This window comes from Ailuropoda melanoleuca, chromosome 1 (assembly GCF_002007445.2).
Source record: "Ailuropoda melanoleuca isolate Jingjing chromosome 1, ASM200744v2, whole genome shotgun sequence".
Taxonomy (NCBI): Eukaryota; Metazoa; Chordata; class Mammalia; order Carnivora; family Ursidae; genus Ailuropoda; species Ailuropoda melanoleuca.
Window position 1 is genome coordinate 108718644 of NC_048218.1, and position 12604 is coordinate 108731247.

The following is a 12604-nucleotide window of genomic DNA, read 5'->3' on the forward strand; positions in this document are numbered from 1 at the left end:
ACCACAGCTACACACTGGAACATGCATGAAACTCACATACATAACATTGAAAATATTAAAGATTACATGATGTATATTTCTACTTACGTAAAATTCAAAATGAGAAAAATTAAAGCTATTTGTTTAGAAATTTTAAAAGTGCAAAGAAATGACCATGAAATCAGAGTAGTGGTTATGTCTAGGAAAGAAAGTTACCGACTTTGAGATAGACACACAAAGGGGGCTCCTAGAATATTGGCATTGTTCTATTTCTTGACCCGGATGGTGATAACAATGGGTGAACACTTTATAATTACTCACTAACAAAACAGCATGTTTTAGCACTTTTCTGAATGTATTTCATATTTCATAACTTTTAAAATGAAAAAAAAATGTGTTATCTTCCAAAATAAATGGCAACATTTATAGGAATATTTAGGTGGTTTCATTGTTTAGCCCTAGAAATTCTTGAATCGATTTTACTACAATAACAAGATTAGGAATACAAAGAATGTTTAATTAGAAAATGTTACTGGGCACAAATTCATTTCCCTATTGAGTATTACATATAAAATAGTTAAAGTTGGAGACCTTCAGCTCAGGTCATGATTCCAAGGTCCTGAGATCGAGCCCCACATCGGGGCTCCCTGCTCAGTGAGAAGCCTGCTTCTCCCTCTCCCACTCCCCCTGCTTTTGTTCCCTCTCTTGCTGTGTCTCTCTCTGTCAAATAAATAAAATCTTAAAAAAAAATAAACATAAAAAAATAAAGTCACTCTTGAAATATAATTTATATACAGTAGAATTCACCTTTTTTAGATGTACAGCTCTATGAATTTTGACAGTTACGTAACCACTACTCCAATTAGCTTATAGAATATTTCCATTGTGCTAGGGCTGCCATTTAATCTTCTGTTTTGTTTCTATAGTAAATTGTGAACAAAGTAAAAAATTAAAAAAAAAAAAGCCCTTTCAAACAGATATGTAATGTCAGATTCCTGCCTGAAAGCTTTTATCAAGTTATCTGCAAGGGTTAGGAACAATCTTTAATGATTCCTAAGGATTGCTCCCTGTCACTGTTGCAGGGCCGAAAATTTAAATTAAGAAATGGTTTGTATCACTGCCTAGCGAGCAAGGAATGCCTATTACTATCGTAATTAGTATGTTGTATCTGGAACAATTAACAGTTAAGCGTCCTTTCATTTTCTGTGGTGTGTATATAGATCATGAGGAATGAGCTCTTAGAGAAACACTACAAACATGGGAGCAAGTTTCTGACTTCATTTCCAGATGGAACAACACAAATATTGTATCCTTTCAACAGGTTATTCATATTAGCTTTATTTCTTCACAAAAAAAAAATAGAAAAAAAATACGGAAAACTATAAAGAAAAAATAGATATTATCCCAAACCCTGCCACCCAGAGAAAAGCTGTTAACATCTTTTTTACGTATCTTTCCTTTTTTATTTGAGCATATATATAATTCTTTAGAAATCAATTCTTCAACTTGTTATTCATACCTTTCAACTTGCCCTCTTTGTATAATAATATTAAATAATAATGTTATGAGTATATAATATGCAATAAAGATAGAAATACACCACAATTTTTATGACCACAAGGTATTTCATTATAGGGATGTACTATGATTACAAAGGCAGTTTCACAATTTTTTGCTATTATATACAACAGCTAAATGAACAGCTTTGGCAGACTTCATTGCATATTATCACTTATTTCCTTGAATTGAATGTCTAGGAGTAGAAACTATGGCTAAGAAATTACAGACATTTTAAAGCTTTGATAGATTTTGTCCCCCAGAAAATGTGTACCAATTTACACATCTGTGAGCAGCACATTGTTTTTTAATACAAAAATTCGATATCCATTTTATGGAACACTAAGTTATTCATCTCTTGAACTTCCACCTGATGGCCAAGCTATTTGCTATTTTGACATAAAGGCCATTTAATACATCAAGGAAAGTAAAAAACAAACAAAACTATGAAGTGAGGAGAGATTTTTGGTGAATGCAGGTCCCACTTTAATAGAAGAAAGTCATGTTTAGTTATAGTTTCCTAAAAGTTTAGGAGCATATATATATAAATTTTAGTCAAACCCGGTTAATCAACCAGAAAATTGACTTTCAAGGCATAAGAAGTGTAATGAAGTTTTAGTTCAGGCCCCATGAAAGAAAGTGTAGGTTTCGTTTTATCAACAAATTTTACATAACTTCCCCCAACTTTTATCATTAGTTATCATTTCATGCCCTGGCTTTAATTCTTCATTCTCTTGAAGGCCATGGCTGCTTTTCACAATGACTCAGAGTCAGTCTTGTGTATACTTTACCTCTGGGCTTCTCTGATCAGCTTAGATAGGACTGAGTATTAACACTAAATTATCCTCAGTAAACTTTATTCTTTTTGATGCTATTATAAATGCAATTATTTTCTTAATTACATTTTCAGAATGTTCACTTCTAGTACACAGAAGTACAATTTAATTTTTGTACATTGGTCTTGTTGTCTACAACCCTGCTGGACTTGTTTGTTAGTTCTAATATATTGTTTCATGGATTCCTTAGGATTTTCTATATAAAAGAGCAGGTCTCTGCAAATAGAGATAGTTTCACATCTTTCATTTCCAATCTGGATGACTTTTTTTCTTTTTCTTTAATAAAATTTCCCTAGTTAGACCTTTCAGTGCAATGTTGAATAGAAGTGGGGAGAGTGAACATTTTTGATTGGTTCCTGATCTAAGTGGGAAGTCACTCAGTCTTTCACCATTAAGTATGATGTCAGTGGTGGGTTTTTGTTAGACACTATCAGGTTGAGGAGTTTCCCTTTTATTCTTAGTTCATTCAGTTGTTTATCATGAAAAGGTATTGGATTTTATCAAATGCTTTTTCTGTGTATATTGAGAGGATCATTTTTTTGCTCTTTATTCTATCAATGTAATAAATTTCATTGATTGATTTTTAGATGTCAAGCCAACTTTGCATTCCTGGGATAACTCCACTTTGTCATAGTATATAATTCTTTTTATACATTGCTAGATTCCATTTTCTGGTATTTGGTTGAGCCTCAACCAAATAATATAAATAAATATATTTTGATCCCATAAAAAGCATAAAATTCTTTTTGTAATAACAGTGGCTCCTATTCCATAATCGTTTCAAAGGCTCTCTCATAAATCGACTTTATTCCCAGAATAGTCAAGGACCATTAAAACAACTCAAATGACCTTATCTGATCTCAGCTACCCATCTGGAAACCTAGCCATCATCCGAGTGCCCAACAAAATAAATGGTTTCACTTGTATAGTCCAAGAAGACATGCCAACTGACCCTGCGATCCTGGCATTGCTAGATTCTTCTGGCAGAAGTTCATGCTATCATCCCAATGGAAATGTCTGGTAGGCTTCTAGGTTTCTCCTGCTGCCATTTTGGTGGTGGGGGGTGTGGGTGGCGGTGGTTGTGAAATTTTATTTTTTCTTTTATTTTTTCTAACTTTATTGAGATATAATTGACATATAACATTGTGTAAGTTGAAGACATAAAATGTGTTTTTTTGATACATATTTCAAAATGAGTATCACATTGCATTAGCTAACACCTCCATCATGTCACATAATTACCACTTCTTTTTTGTGTTGAGAACGTTTAAGATATACCTCTTAGCGACTTTCAAATATATATATATGTATATATATATATATATATATATATACACAGTATTATTAACTATTATCTCTATGCAGTACATTAAATTCCTAGAATTTAACCCTCTTATGGCTGGAAGTTTTCTTTTTCCTTTCAAATTATAAAAAAAAAATAATTTAAGAATTATTTAAGTTAGTGGTCTTTAGATAGTAACGTTCAACTCAGAGGAATTTTTTATTTATGTTATTCCATATCTTCTCAGAAAAATCCCAGGCAACTATGTAAAACAGAGCTCATCATATTCTTTCTATAAACAGTAAGAAAATATAAACTATGTTATTTTAATATTAGAAAAAGATCTCTAAACAAATTATATGGCCATCTCAGGGATTTGGGATATGAACCCAGGTGGTCTCTCTGTGCCTGATGTTATACTACCTCATCTATGGAAATAATTTACAATGGACAGCTGCTACACTATGCCGTTGTAGTTGTGTGTGTGTGTGTGTGTGTTATGTTTTGAGATATATCTATAACTATTGCAATATTCCTATAGCCACAACCAACAATAATATACAGAGTCTCTAGAGATCCTGATCCCATTTTGATCTACGGACTTATCTACTCTGTGACATCATTTCATTTAGCCTGAGAAAGTGAAATTTGGGCTCTCATTTCAAATGCAGTTCCAACTTCCTGAGCTTTTCAGAAAGAGATACTCTTTCCCTTTAAATTATTTACAGGAATAACAATCTCATCTGGAGAAACTCCTTTCATAACTGACAAAGTCTGGACATTCTGCCAGTACCTGAGAAAGTTAAGACATTTGTGTTTTTTTAGGCCTAATGCAGTAGTCAGTCCATTACCCCTGTGTGTACTGAAGAATTTCTACTTATCCTTCAAGGTTCAATAGCAATCCTGGAGTGCCTGGGTGGCTCAGGCATCGGGCATCTGCCTTTGTCTTGGGTCGTGATCCCAGGGTCCTGGGATAGAGCCCCACATCACCCGGCTCCCTGCTTGGAGGGAAGCCTGCTTCTCCCTCTCCCACTCACCCTGCTTGTGTTCCCTTTCTTGCTGTCTCTGTCAAATAAATAAATAAAATCTTTGAAATTTAAAAAAAAGCAATCCTATATTACATCTGATGGGGAATTGTATTAACTGTCACCAGATATTCATTGGTTTCTAGGACTTTTCCCCTGTCTGTGAAGTCTCTGACCCACTAGCTGAATTCCTGGCCCTCTGATGGGCCTTCTGCATACTCTCACAGCCCCTTCTAGCTGCCTCTGCCTTTCGTGTAGAAAGCCCATCTCCCCTGCTGGACTGATGTTGTTTGAAGGCACACTCTGATATTTGCCACTACAAGCATGTATCTGTACATGATATAGACTCAAATTGTCCATTTAATAAACATTCTTTATCTACATAGTTTTAGCCAAGTATTATTTTCATCCACATTTCCGGATGAAAGGAAACTTCTTCCTCCCACATTCAATAAGATCATCACCTCAATTTCTCATTTGCACTTTTGTTATTAGATTACTGCCACTAATCAGCAGTGGGGAAATAAGATGTTATCTTGATCTAGGGCCCCTCATGGCCAATTCATCTAGTTTTAAAAAAATAATTTTTTTAAAAGATTTTATTTATTTATTTGACAGAGATAGAGACAGCCAGTGAGAGAGGGAACACAAGCAGGGGGAGTGGGAGAGGAAGAAGCAGGTTCACAGCAGAGGAGCCTGATGTGGGGCTCGATCCCATAACGCTGGGATCACGCCCTGAGCCGAAGGCAGACACTCAACTGCTGTGCCACCCAGGCGCCCCTAAAAAAATAATTTATTATCAAATTCAGCCAACTTTCTAAGTAGCCAGAACTATACCTATTCCCTCTCCTCAAGGAAGGGATGGGCAATCCAAGTTGGAAGAAGGTGAGAGAGCACAAGGAGGAGATAATTAAGTAGAATGGCCGTCCTTACTGCACGAACTCAGACTGTGCTGGGCCTAATATGTATGTAATGCAGTGAAATGTGGCATCAGCTACGCCAAGAGACTGGGGAGGCCCCATTAGTCTAAACTCCACCTTGTGCTCTGTCACAAGGCTCTTCACCGGCACTCTGAGCCATCTCAGAGATGTTCCCTGAGCCTCTCCTGCCCACACCCAGCCCTGACAAGAGCCTTCCTAGAATAACCCCTGGCTCCCAGTTGCTGGACGCTATTAGAACACAGCTGTCCTGTACTGAGGCCAATGGGGCCTTCCCCGGGATTATAGCCACTGGTCTTCGTTTCGTCCTGGGGAAAATCTAAGCACTGGTCTTCCCCCCTCTTCAGGCACAGCCTGCCCGCCTCGCCTGCATGTCTTCTTGTCCAGACTAAACCTTCCCTGCTCCCCCTTCATTCTTCCCAGCACACAGCTTTCCAGATCCTTTTACCATCCTGGTTCCATCTTTGGCACCCACTTTGGTTTGTCAGTAGGTCTTGGGTTGGATCCGTTACTTCAAATTAGTATAAAATTCAGCCCCAGTATTACCACTCCCAAGATTACCTGAGGTTTTGCACCACGTGTAGGCTACCGGCCAGCATAAACTGCTGCTCCCCTTGGCTAGCAAGTGACAGGGCTAATTTCACGGTTGAATTATAATGTTACTGTTTATAACTTTTAATTTCCTTTGCGCCCAGGGTATACATCAATATCTTGGGAGGTCAATACTCAGATCAAGCTGGCAACAGAATAAGGGCTTGGAATTGGTCCAGTTCTGTTGCTTCCTCACCCTTTGTTTCATTTAAACCTGTCTTTCTGGCTTTGAACCATTACATTGGAATTCGCATCTTAGAACAAGACAAGATTTCAATCACTTTTCTAGCAATGGGCCAACAGGCAAGAATCAGTGTTGGGACCAAAGTGAAGGTATGTACGTTTTTGAAAACAGTTCAAAGCCTTTAGAATAATAAGAGTAAAATGACTTTTGTTAGTGTGTACCAACAGATTATAATTGTGTGCAATCTACTGTCCACTAAGAGTTTTGGAATTCATTGAAAAAATCACATAGTGAAAATTTCATATGGAATTGAGGTAACCTTATTGTTCTTCAGAAATTCCTTTTAGTTCAGAGTGGATAATATGAACACTTACCGTGTTTACTCTGTGACCAAGTAATGCTACTTTGGGAGTTTGGTTTTAGGATTTTGTATTGTGTTTGTTTTTGCTTCGTGTTATAGCAGAAAGTCCTGGGCTGAGTCAGGAGACCTGGGTTCCAACCATGTTCAAGACTAAGCATAAGTCCCTTCTCCTTGGAGACACTTCCCAGACCTTCTAGCCCTTTGCCCAATCAGGGTCCAATTCATGGCCTTCCCTGGGGTGTCCATGTACTCACCTCTGTCCTTGTGCTTTCTGGACCATGCTGCCTTACTTGCCCCTATGGCTGCCTTTCCTACCAAATGGCAAGCTCCAGAAGGACAAAATCTCTGCCTTACTGATTCCTCTGCCCCACCCAGGGCATGGCCTAGAATACACTCTCAGGACTGGCAATGGTTAAGAACATGGCCTTCAGGTTACAGGGACACAGTTTCTCACCTCAACTTTGCTACTTAGCTAAGTGGGTGAACTTGAACTTCAGTTCCCTCATCTATAAGATGCGGAAATGATTCCTACCAAACAGATTGCTGTGAAGATTCAATGAGAATGCAAAGTACCTAGCATGGTGCTTGGTACCATGGTTGGTGGTACTAAGTACTCAGTAAATGATAGCTCCATATAGAGTTTGTCAGTTATATCTCAATAATGTTGAAATATATATACAGGTAGAGAGATAGAGATAAATAAAGGTCTGTGTAGCATATCTAGTGTGTGGCTCTGAACAAGTCCCTTAAACTCTGAGGCCCTTTGTTTCATCAATTATTAAAGGAAGAGACGGCTCCAGACTTCAAAGGTATTGTCAACCCCGAAAAAGTCTATGCTTAGATAAGTGGAAATATGACCTCAATATTCAGCACAGGCAGGAATATCTCATAAAGACCCAACAAAAGGGACACTTCGGAGTCAGCCAACAGGGAGTGCGGGTCTACAGTGGGCACAGCGCTATTCCGGCCACTTTCGGTCTGTCCGGCTACTGCGGTCAGCTGCTCAGGCTCCAGACAAGCTTCTTTATTTGTTAGAAATTTATAAGATAGCCTCCTTTTGATACATTACATTCATGGTAAATGCGTTCTTACCAAAAATATAAAAAATGTTCTCTCTATCTCCCCCCTCATTCCTTAGAAATGAATTTTAATCAGAAAGAGAGTCATTTTGATGCAAAAAAAATATGTGATGTTAAAACTTTTTCCATTTCTCATTATCCTCATGACCACCCTTCCTTTAGGTTTTTAAAAATTATGAAAGTGATAGGTTAAATACATTCTCATATTTGAAGATTCAAATAATATAGAAATAGGGTAAAAAATCGAGATTCCACTTTCATCCTTTCATCTATTCTCATCCCTTTCCCAAAGGTAATCACCACCCCAAATCTAGTATTTCTTTGTTCAGTGTATTTATAAGTTATTCATACACATCTTTTTTCAAATAAAAACTGGATCGTATTGCTTGTATTGTTGGGGGGATTCTCTGTTTTTGTTTTCCAGTTAAGGAGTATTAGAGGTTTTTCCATGTCTACATTTCCAAGCATATTTGTCTATTTTGTTTTCAATTGCTCTGTAATGTTTCATATGCACTATAGTTAATTTATGCCACATGGAGTGGCCTCCCAGTGGCATCAGCCAGTTATTCACTTCCTCCTCCTGGAAGCATTTCTTGCCTTGCTTCTGGGGCACTGCTCTCCCTTGATTTTCCTTCCAGCTCGGGGACTGTTCCTTCTCATTTTTCTTTGCTGACTCTCTTCATTTCCCCATTTTCTACGTATTGAGGGCTCCAGGCCTCCCCCCGGGGCTGCTCTTCATCTCCCTAGGTGAATCACTCCCTAGGTGGTCTCATGGAGTCTCCTGTCCTTAAATACCACCTCATCTTGATAACCATTTTCTCTTCCACGGACTTTTAGCTTGCACATCCCGGATTCCAACCCTGCATCTCCGTTTGTGTGTCTAAGAGGGCATTAAAAACTTAGCGAAATTAGATCTCAGAGCTTGCCGCACCCTCAGTCTTCTCCACCTCAGCGATGACGACTGCATTCCTTCAGTGCTCAGTATTCCCCCTCTCTGCATCACAGCCTCAATTCTGCTCCCTGCAGGTCCTATAAACCCTACCTCCCAAACAGCTCTGGTCTCCAAACCTTGGTCTCAAACCTTCTCACGTCCTCCAATACCATCCTTCTTGTCTGCCTCTTGGGCCGGGTCCATCTCTTGTTTAAATCATTATAAGAGCTTCGTAATGAGTCTCCCTGCTTCTGGTCTTCCCCAAGGTGACTCTTAAGGCTCTGTGGTCAGGAAATTCAACACATTGACTGTCTTGGTGCATCGTACCTTCTGCCTTGGGCCAGCCTGATCTTTCACCTCCCGTATTAGCTCTTCAGCTCCACCCATTATAGGACTCAGTGTTATCAGTGAAGTTCTTTGTTTTAATTTTAACAAAAAGATTATAATATTATCAATATGTATTATTCCCAATGTCCCTACTAGTGACCTTTGCCTCAAATTCTATTCTGTATGATGTTAAATTGCTACACCTGCTTTCTTTTTAGTTAGCATTCGCTTGGTACATTTTTTACATCCTTTGATTTTCAATGTTTTCATATAGTTTTAAGTTAGATGTGTCTCTGGCAAACAGTATGTAACTTGATTTTGTTGCTTTCCTCAACCTAATAGACTCAATCTTTTAATACATTTTAATGATCATTCTAAAATTGTTAACACATCTTTCTATATGCATAGAATTTCCAAGTCCTCTAGTTATTTCTTGTCTTTGACAACCATAATTCTCTCCAATCCCTCAGAAAATATTAACCATATATATTCCAGAGACGTCCTCTGGCTACTAATTCTGTCTCCTTGGATATTGGTATCTCCGATAGGTAAATCTGGCCTCTCCCGCATGGCCTCAAATTTCCTCAGATATTTGGTGATTCCTGTCTATGTGTTCATTTTGTATTTGAGAATCCCTGCTTTCCTGCATGTTCTGCTTACTGAAGTTTGTTTGTGGGGACTGTGGGAAAGCAGCTGTTGAGGGGTAGAAGGCTAGCCCCAGTGCCAGACTTCCAGCTCCAGCCTGTGCAGCCTGGGGGCACCACCGTTGAAAAAACAGGAACACCCCCACCCAACCCCACCCAGACCCACGTAAGGGCTGCCTCCCAACTGATCAACTGATCGTTCTAATATTTACCCCAGGGCCTGTCCTCCTCCTCGCTTCTGGTAACTTTGATCTCAGGATGTGTGTGTGTTTTGGGTTAGTGGTCTCATTTGGTCCTTTATCTCTCCATGGATATGGCCCCATCTGTTTTTTGATACTCAGGAATTCCGTAGAATTATTCCTGCTGATCAAAATCTTTTCTAGTTCCTAGAACCATTGTTGACTCACTCTCTTAAAAAGTTTTCTGTGATTCTCTGGAATTTGAGATTGAAGGGAAGTTAAAAATGCTGGTCCATTCTTTGTTATTCATCCGTCTCACACTCCCCGTCCCTCCCTCCCTCCCTCGCTCGCTCCCTACCTTCCCATGCAGGAGGGAATGCTGCGTTCTGTCGTCTCGTGCAGGTCGGTGGTCGCTCTGCTCCGCAGGCAGTCGTTCAGCTTGCATTTAGTCCGCCGCACCGGGGCTAAACGCCCCTCCTGAGCTGGTGCTGAATCCACACACGGGAAACACACACACACAGGCAGGACTGTGCTGACAGACCCCGTCCCCTTCCTGCAGCGGCAAGGAGACCACATCAGCCTCAATCACCGAAGGCTGTGAGGAAGGGGAAGAGCAGAGGCCACGGGAGGGTCACGGAAAGGTTAATGTGGACGGCTTCCTGGAGGTAGGGGCACATTTTAGAAGGAAAGGAGCGTCAGCCGTCGGGTCCTACTTGAACACTCAGCTGAGGCGCTGCCTTCTGGGAGGAGGCTGCCCGCTCGGTGCCTTCTTAGCCTCCAGCCCAGCCCTGACGGTGCTCTCCCCACGGGGTGTCTCCCGGGGAAGGGACCGTGCTTGAGGCCTCTGGGTGCTCCCGTCACTATATGCTGATACACTACTTGAACCAATTGTAAGCGTTTGAAAGTATCCAAATTCTATGTGGTCAGGCCTGCTCTGGCCTCTCAGATCTCCCCAGCATTTTAGCACATTCCTCCTTCAGATTCCATGAACGCCGCTGACCCCCCATGTGTAGATAATGAGACTCAGGAAAACCAGCTCCGAATGACTGCCACCTGCTCACCTCCTCTCCCCTCCCCACTGCCACAGGTGGACCCTGAGCTTCTCTTCTCTTTCTCTTTGCTGAAAAGCTCCCTAACCCCGAGGAGATTCCCGTCCTCCGGTACCTGAATGGGGATGACCTGCTGCTGCTGGCCAACTTAATAAAGATTCGACGCCTGTTTCATAAACTTGAAGGATGTGCGAATTTTCCCTCCAGCCAGGTTTGGGAAAAATTAAAGCAACCTTCCTACCTTTCTTCACTTTCTGTAAAACTAATTGCCCTTTGTCACAATTCCGGTATAAAGGAAGATACAATAAAAACAATATCAGCTATAATAAATGAAAACACGTAACAAATGATGGTGCCTTCATTTTTTGTTATTTTGGGAGGGGGTGTGAGAGATTTCAAGAAAAGTGTAATGACCAGGAAATACCAAGAAATATGCTTTATTATAAATTTAGAACACATCCCGTGTCACCGGTAACTTACATATGTAGACGGAAAACTAAACAACTCACTTTCCGGAGACTGAGCGTAACCCTAAGCATCCGTTATCAGAGCTCTATCGGGAAAGCAGAAAGCAGGGAGGATTAGATGCTTGCGAACCCTGGAAAGTCTCTGGAAGTGAAGGTCAAGGGAAACCCCTGCGGGCTCTCGGGAAAATCTGGAGGAGAAGGCCTCTCCGGAGCCGGAGCTCTCGCAGGGTCACAAAGCGCGGTGGGCCGGGCGGTCCTGCCTGGCGCCCGCTGCGGCCGCTGCGCTCCCACCTGGCCCAGGTCAGGCCTCTCGCTCGCAGCCGACAGAGGTTGCTGCTCACGTCTTGACCAATGTTAAATGTCTCTATTTTTTTTTTTTNTTTTTTAGATTTTATTTATTTATGTGACAGAGAGACAGCCAGGGAGAGAGGGAACACAAGCAGGGGGAGTGGGAGAGGAAGAAGCAGGCTCATAGCAGAGGAGCCTGATGTGGGACTGGATCCTAGAACGCCGGGATCATGCCCTGAGCCGAAGGCGGACGCTTAACGACTGCGCTACCCAGGCGCCCCAAATGTCTCTATTTTTTTTTTTTTAATTTTTGCCTTTTCCTCTCCTCCTTTACACTGATGAATGAATATTCAGTTTCTATCAAGTGAGGCAAATACTAAACTAATTGAACTAATACGTATCTGTAGAGCTCTAAAAAATAGCACATAGTACAACACATAACAATCACAACAGAGCCTTAACCGAACCTGTTTTGTGTACATCAGTAAGAATTATTTTGGGATGCGAAACCCATAGTGGATACTGAATGAGGCCTTGATTAATTGGAGGTCGACGGGATAACGAAATGACATCTTTTATCACCCCGTGATATCGCCCAGTGACTGGATGTTATTTAAAATTATCTTCACTTTGATACTCTGGTTTTTCTTCAGATCAGATAAAGCTTTCACCTTTTAAAATTATCTTAATTTGGGGGCACTTGGGTGGCTCAGTCCGTTGGGCGTCTGCCTTCAGCTGGGGTCATCATCCTAGGGTCCTGGGATCAAGACCCACATTAGACTCCTTGCTCAGCCGGGAGTCTGCTTCTCCCTCAACTTCTGCCTGCTGCTCCCCCTGCTTGCGGTCTCTCTGTCAAGTAAGTAAATAAAATCTTTAAAAAACCAATA

The 12604-nt window shown here is 40.7% G+C and overlaps 1 protein-coding gene across 1 annotated transcript in view; it reads left to right on the forward strand.

The window, feature by feature from the left end:
- Positions 1-11305, forward strand: part of ERICH6 (glutamate rich 6) — a 29610-nt gene extending 18305 nt beyond the window's left edge. Inside the window, exons 11-14 of the mRNA XM_002916355.2 lie at positions 1200-1285; positions 3237-3392; positions 6313-6541; positions 11042-11305. Coding sequence (XP_002916401.2) covers positions 1200-1285; positions 3237-3392; positions 6313-6541; positions 11042-11305 — 735 coding nt within the window. The remainder of the gene's footprint in view (positions 1-1199; positions 1286-3236; positions 3393-6312; positions 6542-11041) is intronic.
- The last annotated feature ends 1299 nt before the right edge of the window (positions 11306-12604 follow it).